Source organism: Rhinatrema bivittatum, chromosome 6 (assembly GCF_901001135.1).
Source record: "Rhinatrema bivittatum chromosome 6, aRhiBiv1.1, whole genome shotgun sequence".
NCBI classification, from domain to species: domain Eukaryota; kingdom Metazoa; phylum Chordata; class Amphibia; order Gymnophiona; family Rhinatrematidae; genus Rhinatrema; species Rhinatrema bivittatum.
In genome coordinates, this window is record NC_042620.1 from 181,602,776 (window position 1) to 181,624,101 (window position 21,326).

General features: G+C 41.7%; 1 protein-coding gene across 4 annotated transcripts in view; it reads left to right on the forward strand.

The window, feature by feature from the left end:
* Positions 1-21,326, forward strand: part of CASP8 (caspase 8) — a 68,698-nt gene that overhangs the window by 24,414 nt on the left and 22,958 nt on the right. For 3 of the 4 annotated variants that reach the window (XM_029606245.1, XM_029606243.1, XM_029606244.1), the window contains exons 4-8: positions 3,254-3,392; positions 3,476-3,553; positions 7,999-8,070; positions 11,181-11,251; positions 17,735-17,873. In XM_029606245.1, the coding sequence (XP_029462105.1) occupies positions 3,254-3,392; positions 3,476-3,553; positions 7,999-8,070; positions 11,181-11,251; positions 17,735-17,873 (499 nt within the window). The remainder of the gene's footprint in view (positions 1-3,253; positions 3,393-3,475; positions 3,554-7,998; positions 8,071-11,180; positions 11,252-17,734; positions 17,874-21,326) is intronic. The other variant, XM_029606246.1, reaches the window with a different exon arrangement.

The window sequence follows — 21,326 nt, forward strand, 5'->3', positions numbered from 1 at the left end:
AAGATTTCTGACATAAGAAATTTGGACACTACAAAAAAAAAAAGTCTGAGAGTATGATTGATGAGGAAAAGAAAAAAAAGTAAATTCTTTTCCTATGGGATGGAGAATGAGCCATGGATCAACTAAATCTAATTCTAATTGAATGTCGTGCAGCACCTGCAGGGATTTAGTTTTAACTGGTCGAATTTCGACTGCCTATCTAAAATCAAATCAAGAGGCTGATTGAAGTCCCCAACTAAAATAATGGGAGTATCATCATATCCCAAAAGGAGCTGCGCTAAATCTTTTAAAAAGTCAGGGCAGTCTACGTTGGGCGCATAGATATTTATAAACAATAAACATTGCCCAGCCACCGTACCAGTGTCCATCTACTCTTTTAAGTCAGATACTTGGGAGATAATTTAGAGTGCAATAGATTTCTTGAGTAGGATTGCTACTCCATTTTTCTTTTCAAAAGCTGCTGAATAGGTACAATTCCCCATCCAGTTCTTCTGTAATTTAGAAGATTCTTTTGCATCCAAATGAGTTTCATTTAGATAAGCTATATCTGCGCCATACGTTTTAATATAGGACAAAATGTTTTTTCCTTTTAATGGGGTGATTTATACCATGAACGTTAAGGCTGAGTACAGTCATAAGACTAAGAGATCTCATTTTTAGAAAAGAAAAATAAAGAGGTGACATTGTGGAATTAATTAGTTATAACTTGCCATTTATTAGGGATGTGCATTCGTTTCATCCATTTCCTATACAAGCATGTAATATGAAACGTATGAAACATATGAAATGAATGCACATCTAATTGACATGTAATGGAAAATGTATGAAACGAATTAAACGAATGCACATCCCTACCATTTATAGCTCTGATTGAAAATTGTGGAATGGGGATTCCAAATTGTTATCTCCTATGCATAAAAGAAAAGAACATATAGCAAACAAATAGCTCACTCGAAATTCTCCAAGTAGGGGAGAAGACAGCTGTAAAAAAACAAACTGGACCACATGGCGCTGAGGAAAAGAGGTACAAGGATGCAGTTAACTCCAGTGCTCAATTACAGAAAACTGCAATGTCTTTACTACTTAAAAGTTTAAATCCAGATATATTGCCTGTAGGAGACATAATCCCTGAACAGACAAAACCCCAAATAAATGCATAGGGGCAGATTTTAAAAGCCCTATGCACGTAGAACCTATTTTCATAGGCCCGGCGATGCGTGCAAGCCCCGGGATGCGCGCAAGCTCCAGGGTTTGAAAAAGGGGGCGTGGTGTGGGCGTGGCAGGGCATGGGCGGGGCCAGAGGCCTCCATAGGGCCACTCGGCTGGCGCACGCAACCTACGCCTGCCCAAAGGCAGGCGCAACTTCCAAAATAAAGGTTTGGGGGTTTTTAGGTAGGGCTGGGGGGCAAGAAGGAAAGTTCCCTCCGAGGCCGCTTTGATTTCAGAGTGGCCTCGGAGGGAACAGGGAAAGCCATCGGGGCCCCCCTAGGGCTCGGCATGCGCAATGTGCACAATTGTGCACCCCCTTGTGTGCGCTGACCCTGGATTTTATAACATGCTCGCGGCTGCACGCGCATGTTATAAAATCGGGCGTAGCTACGCCCGCGCGTACGTACTAAAATCTGACCTATATTGTGTATCTGGGGATACTTGAGGACTTTAGTTACTTATAATATTACTTAAAATTTTTACTGCACGGTCAAATTTTTGCCTGAACTTATGACTTCCCTACCACAAGAACCAAAATGAGCACAGTATGCTGCATACCATTCTGTGTCGTCATAATGTTTTTCCCTTTGAAACACAGATCTTAGTCAAAGGAACAGCAAGTAAATATCCACAACGTATGCGCCAAGCTAAGGACGCGTGAGCATCAAAGAGAGTTAATTACCAACAAACACGCTATATAACCGCCACATAAAATGTAAAAATAACAGATCATTATGGCTACCATGTGATTTCTAGTAACCGATAATATGAATGTCTATATCCTTAACCGCTAATTTTGAAGAAGTAGTCAATAAAGTTAGCTTAGCTCCATACAATTCTGCCCTTTATTTATAAATGCTTCCAGTTCAGTGGGGCCTTCACAAGTTTTAGTTGAATTATTATGTTATTTTCATTCGGGCTGGGTAAAGGAGCCCCTATCTTGCTCCTAATTGCTTAAGCTGTGGCCGCAGAATTAGGAGCTGCTTATGCCTGGCAGCAGTAGACTTTGCAAGGTTGGGCGTGAAGAAAATTGTTTTCCCTTCAAATAGAAGCACCATTTTTAGCCGAGCAGCTGAGAACATTTCAAGAGCCTGCGGGTACTTTGATTTTGGAAGTGGTCGCGATGGGACACCATGTGCTCTTTCCACCTCAAATGGCACATCAGACTTTAATTGCAGCATCCTGGGCACCGCACCTTCTATAAATTTGATCAAGTTAGAGCCCTCAACACCTTCAGGTATCCCTAAAGGCAAATATTATTGTGACCACCTCGATTCCTTAGATCCTGTAAGTCCTTCCTGAGGGAATTGATCTCAGCAGTATTTTGCTGAACCTTGCAGAGTTAGATGAATGAATTTCACACCTTCCCAGGGCAACTTGTAAAGTGGTGACTTGAAATGCTAATTTTTCCAAGTCAGACAATGTCCCTAGTTGTTTGGAAATGTTGTTCCATTAAATCCTTTATTCCTTGTAACTCTGCCAGAACCGAGTCTCCAGCTGCAACCTGCTTCATTTTAACCTTTTCGGGAGTAGGAGGATCTTGCTTAAGGCGTTTAACACCGGCACCGTAACTTGAATCAGGTTTTGTACTTTTAGCAGACATTCCTCATGACTTACAATAATGCGCAATAAAGAAAATATGTATGTGAGAGACCATTAAAACACCAAAAACTGAGCTGGTTGTTGACGAGGAAGGAGTTAGGCATCCATCTTGTGCTGGCTCCATTCAAGTCCCCCAATTCTATTGTTGTTTTTAAGTTTTATTTGTGATTATGTACATCGCTTAACAAATTTTATAAATAAATAAATACTTCCATTTTGAAAATAGGTGCAAAGTTTGTGGGTGGAGTGTCCATGGATTTTGCTTCAGTGTGGGCAGTTAGAAAAGCAGCTGTGTGTTTCAGTGGCTTTTTTCCCCCATCAGTTTTGAGAAGCACTTATTCTAGTTTAGAGTAAAAAAAGAAAAATCTCCATAGTTGTGGTAGGTGCAGGGTTTAGGGGGAAAATATCATTCTTCTCTTCAAATGTTTCTTATCTTTTGCAGACCATGTTGGAGATTTTCATTGCAATGGAGAAGAAAGCAATATTGGGAGAGGACACCCTGGATACCTTGAAGGAGTTATGTGGGAGAATTAACAAAGAGCTCCTGAAGAGAATTGAAAAATATCAATTAAACAAGAGAGGTAATGCCAGAATGCAATTTTCTTTAAACTGACTTGCAATAAAAAAAACAAAAGTTCAATAGATTTCATTAACTTCCTGTCAGCATGGTGTATATTGTTCCTTTCAGCTTCAGTGGAAATGGTGACCCTGCCTGAAAACCTGAATTCAACCGTGCAGACTGGTAAGCCAATGTTCGGTCAGCAAACATTTCCAAATGTTTTTAGCATTTTTCCCAACTCACCTTATCAGTTGCACCTCACAGTCCGTATTATTGCAAAACTATTGCTATGGAGCTTCCGGGAAACTCCTAGGCTGCCTGCTCTTCCTCGTACCTCTCAGATCACACGCTGGGACTCCTGGTGTAGCAACTCATTGGTTCGTTGTCCCTGTGGTGTCAGCTGCTGCTGTTGCTCCTTTTCTTCTCCTGTCCCATAGCTTTGCACATGCACACTTCCAGATCAGGAAGGAAACTGCTCTTCTCCAGACCTGAAGCTGTGCACGCCTGCAGGACAGGAAGGAAACACGGGCTGCTAGGGGGAAGGGGAGGAGAAGCAGCCAGAACAGCTGTGGGAACATGTGTGAGCTCTCAACATGTTTCTGCTCATACTGACATTCAGAAGGTAAGATAGGGAGGGTAGGAGGTGAAATGGTGGAGATGGGCGACAAACTAAAAGGCACGGTGACTGAGGGAAACTAACGGGGACTCCAAGGTTGTGGACGACTATAAAAGGAACACAGTGAACTGAAATGGGATGGCAGACTAAAAAGAGAACATGAGGGCTGGAGGCAGACTAAAGGGGACATAGACAAGACCAGCCAAAGCACTAGGCCATCGCCTTGAGTGCCAAAACTTTGGGGGTTAGCAGCCGTGGCAAAAAAAACTGGTGTGGGAAGGAGAAGCAGGGAAAGATCAGGCCGAGGAACCTGGCATCACTCCACTGCCATGGGAGGGACGAGGAGACTGGTGGGGGGGGGGGGGGGGGCTTTCCAGAACAGCTGATGATGCAGAGGGAAGAACAGCTGCTGCTGCCTGCCACAAAGTCTCTCCTCCTAGCACCTGCGCTATCCCCTCCGCTTAGCGGGAGGAGTTGGCAAGCAGTGCTTCTTACCTGCTGCTGCTTCCTCCTCTGCTGGTTGCTGCTTTCCTCTGAAGTTGGAATGCGTGAGGCCAGTGGTCCTGCAAAATTACAGAGTTCCTGCACACTTACTTTACAGGGAGGTGGCAGCAGCAGGTAAGAAGTGCTTCACTTCCTGTGACTCTTTCTGCTGGCCAGAGGTAATCCAGAGGGAGGGAGTGGGTGGGTGGTGCTGGTGGAGATAATTATGCTGCAGGGAGAAAGGGGGATCAAGGTGAAAGAATTGCTAGGGTGCCTAATACCTTTGTTCTGGCCACGGACATGAAGATTGGTGGGTGAAAGACTATGAAGGGGACATTAAGGCTGTTTATGGATTGAAGACTAAGAAAGACACATGGGGATTCTTGGAGGAGTTGGGAGAATAAGAAAAGCACATGGCTGCAAGAAATTGGGGTGAGAGAATAAGAGGGGGAGATGGAAGGCTTCTAAGAGGGTAAGAGGTAGGTAGAGAGGGGGAGATAGTGGACTGGGAGGAGCCATGTGGAATGTGTATAGGCTTTTGTTGACGTAACCCCCGTCCCATTCTGGTCCTAAGCCCGGGGGCACTCGGGAAGGGCCATGGACCATGCAGGGCCCCACGACCTCCTGGGGTTCCCGCACAGGAAGGAAAAATAGTCATTTCAAAGCCTTAGGGTTTTATACTCACAGGGGCACTTCCAGACAAAGAGATGATCCACACCAGTGCCATTGTTCAAGATAAAGTCTTTGCCAATAAACTGATGGCAGGGCAAAACACAAGACCAAAAAATACACTTAAGGTAGTGTGCCAGAGCAGTGAATCAATCCAAAATCACCAAAAATAGAATTCAGTCTCTCGTCTCCTTTTCATCCACAAAGATCAGTTCTTCAGGTTGGGACCCCCTTCCTCCCTGGATCCTCCCAGTACCTGTACGGCAGCTGTATTCTTTTCCTTAGCTTCCTTGTCTCTTTCTCTCTCTCTTCTTTGGACAGATTGTAGCTGACTCAGACTCTGGTGAACTTTCCCAGGCAGGCTACCCTTCCTCTGGCACCTCCCAGTATGCTTGTGCCCAGATCTTCAGGACCTTCTCTCTCTCTTGCCTCCCTTCTGTACTTCTAGGGAGTCCTATCCTAAAATCCTTCTCCTCCACTCCTTTGAGCTTTCTCTGTGAAGGGAAATGCCCCTGGTGTTACGCTGTGAAGAGATAGCTCCACTCTCCAACAGGACTCCAGTTCTTAGAATCTTCCCCTTGGATATCTCCTGCTTCATGTGGAAGCAGAGATTTATACTCTCACATCACCCCCCTCCCAGTAGGGAGTGGTGTTCCTCCTTAGAACAATGACATCTCATGTAGGCAAGGTCCAGTGAGACCTCTGTCATACCCCAGTGAGTGTATAACCAGTGCCAGCTCCTTGGTAGCACTGGCGTCTTTTCCATCCTCACCAACAAGGGAGAAATTCTCCTTGATTTCTGTCACTTTCTCCTCTGGGAATGATTCAGTCAGGAGAGGGACTTCTGCTGCTGTCCACTAACACAGCTCACTGTTCCTGAAGGTTCATGATCCCTGCAGCCTTTATTAATTTGCTCCCTCCTTATGAGGGTTTGATCACTCCTACCTTCAACTGGTGCCTTCTTCAGAGTCTCGTCCATTTTCCACTGGAACCATATAAGTATCAAGACCAGAATGAGGAGTGCTTCCAAAATCCTTCCCATAGGGTGTCACCATCTTGAGTCCCATATCTTCTTTTCCCTCTCCGGGACTTTCTTTACTGGAGTAGCCTCTCTCCCTGTACACTGCCACCATCATGCCAGGATTGGGTGGGCTCTCCACAACCTGCAGGGCTTCTGGAGTCCTGCCGATTTGTGTTGGCCCCTCTGGCTTCTCCAGCTGGGACAGCCTCTCTGGCTTCATTTCTTCCTCAGCCCTTTCCACTTTCCCAGTGGTTTCCAGCTGTTCCTGTACTTGTGATATTGGCTGTTCTCACAGCAGCATTTGCTGTGGCACACACTGGTTCTAGCTTAGGACTTGTAACTGTTGCTGTCCTTCTCTTAAGGTCTGCACAGTATTTGCATCTGTTGCTGGTCCTTAATGAGCTGCTGCAGTTGCCGCTCTACAAGATTTTGGCCCCAAGCTTCCATGTCCTTCATGGACTTTGGCAGAGGTTTTCTTGGCAGCCCTACCATTATTCATAGAAACATAGAAATGACGGCAGAAAAGGACCAAATGATCCACCTAGTCTGCCCAGCAAGCTTTTGCCAGTATCTGCTGCACTGTGCAGGTTACCCCCATGCTTATCAGTTTACCAGACTGTAAACGTCAGGGCCCTCACATGCTGTTTGAATCCAATTTCCCTTAACCATTGCCGTGAAAATGGAGAGCAATGTTGGAGTTGCATCAAAAATGTCAGGCTTACCTCTAGATTCATCAAAATGCTATAATTTTGCATGGATAATGCCTGCAATAAGAAAAAGGGGTGTGTCTATGATAATTTTTGAATTACTGCACCATGTGCTATGCATAGGTAGTATTGCAGGATGTGTTAAAATTTTCACACCATTTGTGTAGTACCCAGGCAGGGTAAGACAGGGAGACTCTTTATAAGGCCTTTATAGTAGTCAACTATTTATATCACTATAGGAGGGCCAGCTAATAACTCGAGGTGGTTTAGTGTTTTGAGGCCAGTTTTACATGCAGAGTGAGATATATGAACAGCTCAGTACACCTCAGTGAAGATTTGATGTCATTGAGAGTGAGGAAAGTCTCACAAAGTTGAGATTTCTACAATGTTCTCTCGCCCTAGCTTGATGGGCTCTATATACCAGAGTATATTAAGTCGGAAGCCCCAAAAATCTAAAAAAACAAAAACTTCTTTAAAAAAAATATATATATATGCCCATGGGTTGGAAAATGGACACTCAACTTTGCTGGCGTCCGTTTTCCGAACCTGTGGCTGTCAGCGGGTTTGACAACTGACGCCGGTAAAATTAAGCGTCGGCTATCAGACCCGCTGACAGCCGCCGCTTCCGCCAATAAGGAGGCGCTAGGGAAGTGCTAGTGTCCCTAGCGCCTCCTTATTACCACGGGCCCTAATTTAAATAAAGAATCGCGTGCCCCAGAGAGGTGCCTGGGCACGTGTCGGGAGAGCGGGCGCTCGCCTCAGAGCGCTGTCTCTTCCACAGACTTTATTGAAATGGCCTGACTGTGTCTTACACCTTCTGCTCTATTATCCCTTGTTTGAGGGGAGAGGAAAAGGGAGGTGGGGTGACAGCACCAACAGTGCCTAGGGGTGGCAAAAGTCTAAATCCATCACTGCTGGCTGGGGGTCCTCCAGGACAAGTTTGGTACCTCTGCTGTACAGCAGTCCTAAAGTTAGCTGAATAAACTTATGCAACTCTCTTTAAGATAGTTGGTTGTATTTAGTGGTAACACTGTGGCACTGAATATTCCAATAAAGTTAGTCAGATAAATTTGTCTGGCTAACTTGCTGGCTGGACTCCTAAATTACTTTTTCTCTCTCTTCTTTCCAACAGGGGTGTATCCTATCTCCCCAGGGAGCAGCATGCAGTGCTCCATCCCTGATGCTTGTGTTGGTAGTGATGAAGGTGAGCAGAAATCCTGCATTTAAAGGGATTCCATGCATTCCCCTCTCACACTGAGAACCCCGTGCCATATTGTAATGAAACTGAAATGGATTTTATGCATTCAAATACTCGGAGAGTTTCAATAAAAATTCACAAGAGGGTAGCATTTTGGGGTGGTTTGGTTTTATTTGGTCCAGTAGTTTCCTCTGGTTCTTGATAGGAATTGGCCTATAATGGGGAAATGATGCAATGAGCCTTAATTTGCAACTACCCTAGGTTTGTTCCCCATTTTAAACCTTTTCCCTTTTCCATGTAGCCTAGTCATTGAAGTAACAGCCCTTGGACAGGTGCCACATACGGCAGTTCCCTCCAGAAACTGATACTCGTGCATACTGAATTTGGCCACTAGGTATCACTATTATGCAATGGCCAACACGTGCCACTCCTTTCTCCTCCAAGGGCTGTGACTGCCGCCTTTGCAGCATCTTCAGCAAGCCTGGGAAGAAGAAATTAGACTTGGGAATCAAAGCCAGATCTCCCACGTAGCAGTGCCCAGAGGGTAGCATTTTCAAGAGAAAAGAAACTCAAGGACCAAGAAGGTCATGATGTGACGTTGGAATGAGGGATGCTCTGAGGAGGTGTATCTTGATTGAAAGGATCTGTTAACAATTATAAATGGTCACCGAATTCAAGCTTTCAAAGTTGAAAAAGGCACTGCTAAGGACAAAGGGGGACAATGACCAGAGATCAGGTAGGGTCTGCGGTGATACAGTAGGCAGCACTGCTATCACGAGGCGTGTGCTTAAAAGGGTGACTGCCCAGGGCATCAAACTAAGGAGGGTGGTACTAACATGCCACCCTTTGGAGTCATTGGGAAGGAGAGAGCTTTCCGGAATGAGTATCAGTTGAAGGGGGGCGCCAAAAGCAGCAGTGGCCTCATGCACCATTGTTTGTCCAGCAACTTCCCTGGTGCAGGGGCCACTGGGTAGACTGTGTGTGGCCAAATGGCCCTTATGTGCTGCAAATAAATACTTTGCTGCTGAGAATTCTGTAGTGTGTCATATGTTTATGGAAACAGGATAGGGAGGTGTTACATAGATATTTTGTTTTCATGTATTAAGAATTGCATCAGTTCGAAAAGGCCTTAAAACTTGGTTTTCTCTTCCACTTTTACAGATGAATAAGTAATTATTGTCTAATTAGGATTGAATATATATTAAATGGTTTTTAATTATGTTTCTAAATTTTGATTCAGACTTTTTGTGATCATTTTATTTAGTTTAGTTTTATTATTATGGTATTTATATATTTAATCTATTTACTACTTTATTATAATTTTTTACAGCTACTCCAGGAAAGGAGATCATAAATAAAAATAAATAAAATAAATTGCAGGAGAGAAACGTGGTTTCAGTGATTACAGAACAGGAAATCCGTTCACAAACTAATATTTATAGAAACATGATTATTTAAAACTTTGATTTCATGGGGAGCCCTGCCTAAGACACCTAATCTGAATTTAAGTGTTGTAAGATAATCTTTCTCTGGTGTAAAAGAGGGTTTAATATAACTAAATTGAAAGAAAGCTATAAATGCCTTTTCTGTAATTGTTTTTATTGAGTTTTGTAATCATATAGATAATTCATCAGAAAAATTGACATTATAACGTATCTCTCTCTCTCATATATATATATATATATATATATCCTATTGGAACAAGATGAGGAAACATTTCAAAGTAATTTATCTAGGTAAATTGGCTGTTTGAATATTGTTCGGCCTTTTTCTGCCTGCATGCAGAGATCAACAGCACACACCCTTTTAAGTGGGTAACAACTTGATGTATCCAGAGGTGCAGTTCAGCTGGGAGAGGGAAATAACACACGTGCATTACATTTTCAAATCTATGTGCATTATTTGCAAAGGAAAAGGTATATGCAAAAAAGCAGACGCAAATCTCTGTGGCTTTGTTCTCCTAGGCAGGTTTTAAAGGGAAAGCACACTCTGACTTTCCTTTTGAAGATTAGTTCCAAGCCCCTGGGTCCCCTGGGTAAATGTACTAACCAGCAGACTTTGAGACAATATATTAACCATTTTTCAGAATTGCTCCTTTAGTACATAACCATGCCCTTGAAAAGTCTACCGTCCTCGTAGTGGCATCCTGCCATCTGTCATTTCAAACTACACAGTCAGTCTTTCAGTAACAATAACTGGACCCCAGATTTTATAGAATCTCTCCATACAGGTTAATATTTCACTTTCCCAAGGGATCACAGAATTGTTTCATGCTATCAGTTCAAAACTGTCTGATTTGGTGCAAAGTCTGAGGTTAATTATTACCCACAAAATTTGCACCAAATTTCAAATGAAAAGTACGTGCACACGTTCCTTTTGATAATAGCCACAGGTACAAAGTACCCACAAACTATTGCACCTGCTTTTTGTGCAGATAGAATTTGTGTGGAAAAATAATGCATGTTGTCTTAAAATGCAATTCATGCTTGTTATTTTCTGATCCTGTTCAACACACAACCCCTAAGAACATCGGATTGTGTCTGAAAATATGCACATTGTGAAACAGGAACACTAGGCATATTTTTAGCTGGATGAAGGGAAGGCAATGTCAGCCAATTTACCCAGGAAAATCATTCCTGGCATAAATTATTTTGAAAATTGCCCTCTTAGAGGATAATTTTCAAAGTTATTTCTGTCGGTAAAGTAGTGCTTTACTTGCAGAAATAATCTTTTAGAACACTGCACGACCATTAGAAGTATAAAATAACATGTATATACATTATGGAGTGAATTTCCAAAAGGGTAATGCAAGTAAAAACGCCTTGTTATGTGCGTACATCCATCGTATGCACGTATAAACAATTTTAAGATCAAGGCAAGCACGCGCATACATATGTGATCGTGCAAAGCAGTGAGTGTGTACAAAATGGGCATGTTTGGGCCATATCATGGTGTGATTTAGATCAGTGGTTCCCAAACCTGTCTTGGAGGACCTCCAGCCAGTCAGATTTTCAGGATATCCACAATGAATATGCATGAGATAAATTTGTATGCATTGAACTAATTGCACACTACACCTATTCATTAATGGGTTGTTATGGATTTTTTCATCCAAGGAATCCTTTCACCTGAGACTGCTTCACCCACCATGTGTGATTTTCCAGCAAGTCAAGAGGAACAATTGCAGGTAAAATGGCATAAAAATAATAGATTTCTAGAGGGTTCCTAATAGCTCATTTTTATGCTTTATGCCATATGGAATATTGGAAAGAATTTTATAAAAGAGTTCATGTCTGTATATACGAGCGCAAATTAGCTCTCCAAAGAAGGGATGGAAAGTCACTGAATGGAAAAAAGTGGGAATATCTTGGTCAAGTCTAAAAACCAGAAACATCCGTTCAATATTTTTGGTGAATATCACAAAGGAGTAGGGATGAGAGGTGGTCAATATTTTCCTAGAACAGATTCTCTCAAAAAATCCCAATAGTTTACTTCTTCCCAATACTTTAAAAAAATTTCCCAAGCAGAACTTACTGATTTCTTTCAGCCACCAGCAAGGTGATCCTCTCCTTTCAGTGCTCCCACTAGATTGTGGGTTACTGAGTTCCTCCTTTGCAATATTTCTTGTGCTTCTAAGGTAAATTAGTGCAAAACAATCCCTTTGGAGATTTACACTACAGTTAGTTGTCCTGAGTGACTCACTGCTGTCCTGATTAACAAATGTTGGTACCTAATCAAATGAAATCACACAACCTTAACACCTTTCCAAGGTGAGTAACTGAATTTTTCAACCTTTAAACTTAGGTATACACTGCTCCTAGCTTATTTCTAGCTTCTGGCTATCCTTTTTTTTTTCTTTTTAATACAAACACCCTAACTTCTGTTTATTAGCTGCCTTACTGACTATTTAAAACACAAACATACTAACTTCTCTTTATTAGCTGTCTTACTGAGAATTTAAAACACACACTAACTTTTCTTTATTAGCTGTCTTACTGAGTATTTAAAACACAAACATACTAAATAATATACCCCAATAGTTTATTTCTCCCCAATACTTTAAAAAAATTTCCCAAGCAGAACCTACTGATTCCTTTCAGCCACCAGCAAGGTGATCCTCTCCTCTCAGTGCTTCCATTGCTATGGTTCTGCATTCACATTGGCTGTCTCTTTAGTTACTTATTTGTGTTGCCAAGGTTACAAGGTGGTGTGTGGGGAGGAAGATGCCACCTGGCTGGTTATAAGTGTAAACAAACAAGTAATAATAGCATTAAGTTCTAGTCAGCATAAGCATGCAATGCACGTGCATATTTTGAATTTGCCAATTCATGTTCATTTTGTGAAAAGGGCCCTGGCATTTTGCAATATGCATACTTTGAATCACCAAACCCTGCTTCATTTTTTAAAGAGCACATGGTAATTGGTAAAAGTATATTTTGATTCTGCCATTTAAGTGGGTTTTTTGGGTTGTTTTTTTTTGCTAATTTGACTCTTGAGTGAAGATATATTAAGGGGGTTCGGGTTGTTGCTTTGCTTTGGGTGACTTGAGGGGACAGCATAACTTTTTGTTCTTTTCAAAGAGATAGTAGTTAATACTTTTTCAAGATTTAAAATTAATCATCATTGTATTATTAATTGGTGATTGATTTAACATAGTAACATATAGTAATGGCGGCAGAAAAAGTCCAAAATGGTCCATCTAGTCTGCCCAGCAAGCTTCTCAAGGTAGTAACTGCCGCTCCATGCAGGTTAATCCTGAGCTTCTTTATTTATTCCCATCCTCTAGCCTTTAGAGATCCACAGTGTTTATCCCATGCCCCTTTGAAATCCTTCACAGATTTAGTCTTCACCACTTCCTTCGGAACGGCATTTCAGGCATCCACCATCCTCTCCATGAAGAAATATTTCCTGGCATTGTTTCTAAGTCTTCCTCCCTGGAGTTTCAAATCGTGACCCCCTAGTTCTACTAAATTGTTTCCAATGGAAAAGGTTTGTTGATGATCATGGATCATTAACATCTTTTGTTGGGAATCCCGGCCACGGGTTGCCGCAGCCGGGCTTCCTTTCCTCTGCCGGCAGGTGCTGGCTTCTGCCTTCCTCCCAGTGGCGTGGGGCAGGCCGCTCCCAGGCCCTGCAGCAACGCTCCTTCCACATGGCCTCAGATGCCGCTGGCTTCCTCCTCGTGTCTGACCCTCTGGGAGTGTGCATGTGGCATCTGTCGCTTCTTAATGGGGCCGTGGCGGGAAACCTCGGCCCGGCCCCCCAAAATGATGTCATCACTTAGGGCTATTTAAGGCTAGCTCACTGCACTGTCTTTGCCTTGGCAACGGGTCTGCTCCTCAGAGTTCCTAGTTGCTGCTTTCCTGCATTCCTGTGTTCCTGATCTCCTGTTCCCGTGGTTCTGCTTCCAGTCCTCAGATTGTCTTCTCGGTTCTGACTTCGGCCCAGCTTCCTGATTCTTCTGTCTGCTGCCCGTCCTGACCTTTGGCATGTTCCCGGTTCCTTCTTGTCTTCTGCCGGCCCCGACCTCTGGCCCGGTTCCTCGTGGTGAACCGTTGCTGCCTGTCCTGATTCCCGGACTGTCCTCGTCCATCCGAACCTCTGCCAGCCTCGACCCGGACTGTCACTCTGCTTCCTTCCATAGATATCTCTGCACCAGGAGACCCTCGCAACTATAGTTAGCTGGATAACTTGTCCTGCATATTCTTTTTTGAATTATATCCGGTTAGGTTTTCAAGTTATTCAGCCTTTTATGGCCAAATAACTTTCCAGTTAACTGGATATTTAAGTGGTTCTGTCACTGTCACCCACCCCCAACAAAAAAACCTCAAAGGGCCATGGCCCGATTCTGAGCCTTCCTCCCCCCCTTTATACATAAATGGCCCTGTCAGGCTCAGCACCCCCCCAGCCCCAAAATAGGAACAATCCCTTCCCCCGCCACAACCTTTGCCTGGTGTCAATAAAATTGTAGGAATTGAACCCCCTCAGACTTCATCCCCGACACACAATCAACAGACTCATCCCTGAGCAGTTAATGCTTCCAGTGCTGCCTATCAGAAGCAGCGCTGGAGCCTCCGGCAGCGGGTGAGTAAGACTCTTGCTTCCGGCAGGGATAGATATTGAGCATCCGGGGCGGGTGGGGGAGGGGTGAGTCTATTTGTGTGATGTGGGGAGGGTGAAATCTGGAAGGTTCCGATTCCTACATTTTTACTGAGATGAGGCAAAGGTTGCGGCAGGGAGTGTGGGGGAAGGGAATGTTGCTATTTTGGGACTGAGGGGTGCTGGGCCTGACAGGGCCATTTATGGATAAGGGGCAGGAGTAGGCCGCAGATCTTTTGGATTTTTTTTTGGGTGACTGTGATAAAGCAGGTCTAAAGTTAACAAAATATTCAGCTAAATTAGCCGGATATCCTAGTCCCTCCCCAAAACACTCCTTTTTTATATGGCTAAATATCTGAATAGACTGATAACTTGTGAGTTATCCATCTAAACAGCTTTTGAATATTTGACCTGTAGGCTTCTGTTTGCCCTTCGTCTTGTGGCCCGTGGCCCACTGACTTCAGTGAATGCTCCAGTTTATATTAATATTTGGTGATGGTTGTACACAGCCACACACTGCATAGTGCCCGTTCTAATTTCTAAATTATAAATTTAAGTGCAGTACGAGTTCTATATACACTACATAGTGTAGCAGTGGTGCACTTGTGGCACTAGATGGGCAGGCAGGCAGTCAGCACTGAATATTACATTTTCTTGGTGTACAATTTGCTGTCATTGATTGATTAAGATTATCATACTATCTTTGCTAGCTAAGGTGTGTGTTTGTCCTCCGAGTGGGGTGGATGAATGGTGAGAGACTGGTATGAGAGGTGACTGGTGAAAGCGAATGACAGAAACTGGATGGGGGTGACTGGTGGAGAGAGAGAGAGACTAGAGTAGGGGATGATTGGTGAGGGGTGATGTGAGTGAGAGAGACTGGTTGGGGGGATGACTGGTGAGAGAGAGGGATTGGGATGGGGTGATGACTGGTGAGAGAGTGAGAGACTAGTGTGAGGGGTGACTGGTAAGAGTGTGAGAGACTAGTAGGGGTGGGGTTAATGGTGAGAAAGAGATTGGTGTGGAGGGGACTGGTGAGAGAGACTCTGATTAGGGGAGACTGGAATGGGGGGAAATTGGTGAGAGACTGATCTAGGGAATGACTGGTGAAAGAGAGAGGCTAGTTGGGGTGGGGTAACTGGTGATAGTGAGGGAGATTGGTTGGCAGTGACTGGTGAGACAGAGATAGGGACTGGAGTGGAGGGTGACTGGTGAAAGAGAGTGACTGGTGTGGGGTTGACTGGTAAGAGAGTGAGAGGCTGGTATGAGGGGTGTCAGAGTGAGAAGGAGAGACTGGAGGGGTGACAGGTGACTGAGGGTGAGAGAATCTGTCTGGGGGACCTGGTAAAAGGCTATAGTGTGGTAAGAGAAAGGGACTGGTGTGGGGATGACTTATGACAGAGAGAAAGAGAGACTGGTGTGGGGGCTGGTTGAAAAAATGAGAGACTGGCATGGGGATTGGCTGGTGTGAGAGAGACTGGTTTGGGGGGGGGGGGGTGACTGAAGGTGGCAGGCTGTGCTTCAATGCTTATCACAGGTACCAATGTACAGGATCATACTTAATGCACACTAACCATAAAAATAAGGAAAAAACTAAAAAAAAAAAACCCTAAAAAATTTTTAAAAACGAAATTGAGCAAAGAATGACATGAAACAAAAACACACAAAAAAATCACTGCACACCCCTACTCCTCTCCAATAACTTTTGTACTATTTATATTTCTGCCACAGGTAGTAGAACACCCAATGACCCCTAGATTCCCCTTGTCATGTGCCTTTAATCTCCTACACACACACACACATATATATATATATATATATATATATACACATATATACACATATATATACATATATTGGAGAAATTACTTACCTGTATACCAGTATTATATCATTCCAAAACATTCATGTGATCCTGTTGTTGAACTCATGCTCTTTTCTAAAAAGTTTGAAAAACTGAAAGGAGAGCAAAAGGAGGCATCCCGAATAAACATTTCGAGACTTGATTTCCAAGGCTAAAGACGCAGCAGAAGTTTGGAGCAATGAAATCTATGAAGGACAAAGCTGATGACTGATGAGATCAAGCAGGCTGAAGGTTTTGTCTGGACGGCAGTATTGAATTAAATGGAAGAGATACAAGTTACAGCTTGTGAGATGGTCAACGGGAGAAGTTAAGACAACGGTTTATAAGCATACATACAGATGAAGAAATTTAGTGTTAACAGCAAGAAGTTGGTATTTCAAGGAAGACCAGTGGTGTGTCTACCAGATTGGCAGAATATCGTGTACTTGGTGTTATAAACAGAAAATCCATAGTTCAACTATTTCAAATTCCCCTGATGAAGCCATAAGGTGGAACGAGGGCCCGGTTGGGATTAATAGAAAAGAGCATGAGTTTAACAACAAGATCACATGAATGTTTTGGAATGATATAATACTACTGGTATACAATAAATACTAAGTGATTTCTGCTTGGAGACATCAATGTTAACATTAAGGAATTTGGGTTCTAAAACCGTGTATTGCAATATTAAGTACTGATTGTTTCTTGTGAAAAAATATGTATTGATTGCTTTGTGTAAACAATTATTTAGAATTGTGCAAATTTGGAAAGAAGTTTTGAATATAAATTGGTATGTATGAGTATGAATGGGTATGGTTTTTATTAGATGTGATGAAGCACAGATGTGAATTGATGAAACAGACATGAATGTTAAACCTAGTTTTTATGACTGATTAATATATTGGGAATATTTGTTTTTGATATTTTTCTATAAACAGAATAAAAGAGTAATTTGTAACAAATTGTGCTTTTATTCCAGTCCTTAGGGAGTGTTTTTTGAGATATATATATGTATAGGTGGTGCAGTGGGTGCTCAAAGCACCCTCTAGCCTCCGGGCCCATGGTGGCCATTTTCCAAAATTGCAACTGCCTAGTCTTTCCCCCAATCATAGAATGGGGTTCCAACATTTCACAGAAGTCATATTTTTTTCTACCTCATATGAACTTTACAATGTGATGTGTGTACTTTTAACAAAAAAGGATGAACTCTTGTCTTAGAATTAATCTACCATATTTACAGCTTCTGGAGGAGGAGAGAGATTCAGCACAACAGAAATACCTGGGTGCCAGTTTTCAGAGAGATGTAGCAGTCTATATCCTCAGTTAGCTGGCTAGATACTGCAGAGGTGAAGCTAGGAAGCTAAATTAAACTGCTCAAAAAGTGGGTGGTCCTGGGAGCAGGGAGAGGAAGTTAATTGGCCAAACCTGGGTGCAGCTATTACAGGCTTACATCTCTGGCTGACTTTAACTGGACAGATAGGTTGTGACTGAAAATTAGCTTAAGATGGAGAACTGAAATACAGCCGTTATCTTAAAAGGTGTCTTAAGTTGTATCTCTATCATTTTTTCCTGGCCCGTCAGACACTCACCTGCCTTGCTCCATCTCCTGGGCTCATCAGCATTAATAGATACTTCTGAATTTTGCTCACCCTGCGGGGTAGAGCTTTCATTCAGCGTTTTTCATTTTAAACATCCTCTACAAGGCTATCTTTGTTGTTTATCTTCTACCAGAATAACAGTGTTTATAAAATGAATAGCCGTCCTCGGGGGATATGCCTGATCATAAACAATCACAATTTTGAAAAGGCAAGACTGGAGATTCCCAAACTGCAAAATTTACGAAACAGAAATGGGACGGATATAGATGCAGGTACGTGAATTGCTAGAAAGTGACAGAGCCATATATTTTTATATATACATGCACATTTGTATTTATATGCCTATATGTATATAAACAGATATGGAGATATTATGTAGCAATACATGTGAGATGAATACACATTTACATTATGTGATGGGGGGGAGAAAGACTAATGTGCAGAGACTGGGAGAGGGACTTTGGAGTGATAGTGTCTGGCGATCTGAAGGCAGCGAAGCAATGAGACAAGGCAGTAGCTAAAGCCAGAAGAATGCTGGGCTGCATAGGGAGAGGAATAACCAGTAAGAAAAAGGAGGTGATAATTCCCTTGTTCTTGTCCATGGTGAGGCCTCAGCTGGAGTACTGTGGTCAGTTCTGGAGCCCGTATCTCAAAAAAGGATAGAGACGGGATGGAGGAGGTCCAGAGAAGGGCAACCAAAATGGTGTGGGGTCTGTATCAGAAGACTTACGAGGAGGGACTGAAGGATCTGAATATGTATACCCTGGAAGAGAGGAGGTATAGGGGAGATATGATGCAGACCTTTAGATACCTGAAAGGTTTTAATGATGTGTGAACTTTGGTCCTTTTCTATTGGAAAGGAAACTGTAGAACTAGGGGTCAAGAAATGAAACTCCAGGGGGGAAGACTCAGAACCAACATCAGGAAATATTTCTTCACAGAGAGGGTGGTGGATGCCTGGAATGCCCTTCTGGAAGAAATGATGAGGATGAAAACAGTAAATGAATTCAAAAGGGCATGGGATAAACACTGCAGATCCCTAAATGTTGGAAATAAGAAAAGGGTGCATGGGGGTAACCTGCATGAGGTGGCAGTTACTATCCTTAACAGGAGGCATGGAGATTACTACTCTTAACCAGTTAGCCTTGGTGGTTTGTTTTTTTTTAACTTTTCATTTTTCTATGAAAAAACACAGGACAGAAACAAGATCCATAACATCACAGAAGGAAGTACACAGCCAGCAAAATTAACAATTGATAAAAACAAGACCAATAAACATTGCACAATATAACATTCATATACATTGTCAGTGGGAAGAGCAAAGAAAGAAATAAATTGGGAGGTAAAGTAAGATTAAACTAACTTTAATCTGTACAACTGAGGACGTAAGGAACTGGATGCAAAGAGTAATTCGGTGTAAATTCAGAGCTTCCACTAGAAGTAGAGATTTTACTAGAACAAGTGGAGTCACAAGTTTATTCTATCTATCTGCTGTTCATTATTTGACTTTGATGAAGAAAACAAAATCTAATCTGTAATATTATCAGTAAAGAAGTTGGAAACCATAATTCCTATGCTATATGTTTATTAGATGCTGAGACTGTATAATTGTTGATGCTGGGAACTAAAGACGGAAACAGGACTTAATTGCAAAGAAGCAGAGTATAAGTGCTATTGTTCGTTCCCACATATTGGAACTCTGCAGATAGGGTCTGTCTCTACTTTTTCTTTCTATGTACCCCTGGATGCCAAGTAAAGGATTTATCCTGCCCAGGGGTTACACTACTGATATAGAAGCATGATTAGAAATAGTAAAATAATTTATTTTATTTTATTTATTTATTGCTTTTCTATACCAGTCTTCATATATACATATCAAGTTGGTTTACAATAAAAACAAATGCCAATTAAAACATTTGCAATTCAAAACTATAAAAGCAAGAAAGTTACAAATACATAATTATCAAAAATTCAAAAATTATAAGCTTGTAAAAGTAACTCATTTTAAACAGTTAAAATAGAGAATTAAAACATAGAATAAAAAACAAGAAAATTAAAATTATTAAAATGCTTGATGAAATAGCCAGGTTTTTACTCAATATCAGAACTCTGAACCTTAGCAAATAATAATAAAGGAGAAAGAAAAAAATTATCAATCTGAGAATATCAGTCATATGAAATATGCTTATGAATTCTGGGATTTTATGTTTTATCATCACAGTAGTTTCTTGTGTTTTTAGGAAATTTGATGTTTTAGTCTATATTTCACGTTCAAGTCTCGTTAGATGTTTTTGATACGATCTTTAGAACGCATGATGTTTTAGTTTAGATCCTATCTTTTTTAAAATGTTCCATTAGTTGATGTTGATGTATTTTAAATAACATTATTATTTTATAGATAAGTTATATTTTAGGGACAAACATTGTATTAGCTATTAATGTCGTGTTGTAAACTGTTATGATGGTTCCCCTCCGAATGACTGTATACAAAACTCGCAATAAAAAAATAAATGTGGCGGTGAATAGTATGAGAAATCATTGTCTGTCAGATGCAGCACTCTCCAAATATCTATAAGTTGAAGCCCTTTCATTTAAAAATGGCTGTTAAACTTCCCCAATTTCTAAGGAGGTTTTGCATCCAATATTGGATTACACATTAAACTGAAATCTCCTCCAAGGATCACAGTATGACCTGAGCATTGACTCACTATAGTTATCAATTGTGAGAAAAAGTAATGAGAATATATATTTAGAGTATATATATTACCCAGCATGTATTTCTTATGAACACCAGAGACAAAGAAATCTACCTTCTGAATCTGTTATGGTTTTGTCCATAACAAAAGGCAGATTCTTATCTATTAAAGGCCTTTAAGATACACAGTAATCACGCTGGACGATGAATGCGATTCCAACCTAACCTTACTGTAATTGTATGGTGAAACGAATACGTCCATTATATTCTCATTTTCCAATAAATCTGACTCTGTACTAATGATTTAATCTGATCTCTTGTTTCCATATCCCATTCCAATTTCAGGGGCAGTTTTGGAGCTTCCTCCCAGATTGGTAGATATGATACTTGGATTAGTCTAGATGGCATAATTCAAAGTTCCATGTCTCAATCCTTGACTCAGATTTCAAGAATAAGCTTCTTACTTCTTATCCAACTTCCTCACAGAATATCCCAATGATATCTAGTGGTTAATATCCGTTTGGTGCCATGGGCTCTCCTTTCTTCCCAACCTTCTCCTGCTCCCAAGAATGAATAAAGATCCATTTCTTGCATGACCTTTGAAGAGTCACTGAATCTCTCTGGGTGAGAGACTCTTCTGAAAAAAATCCTCTTTCAAGGAGGGTAACTAAATTCCCTTGGTCAAGAGGAATTTAGCTGGCTGGTAAAAATAAAAGCAAAATCCAAACAAAGGGAAGAAAGGGTGAACAAAAACTTCCTTCAACAAAAATGACACACATGACCAAAATGAAATAATATTGCTTAAAATTGAGAAAAAGACGCCCCTTTGACTTTTTCCATATCCAGGCCTTAATACATAAGGTCTAAAGGAACCTGTCCCAAAAATAAGAAAAAACAAAACAGGAGCAGGAACATCCTGCCTCCTAGAAAAGATAACTAAAAATCCACACACTTTCTAGATGTTTCCCCTTTTTAACAGTGGTAAGAAGCAACCAACACAGCAGCCCACAAGAGGGAGTTGTAATCCACT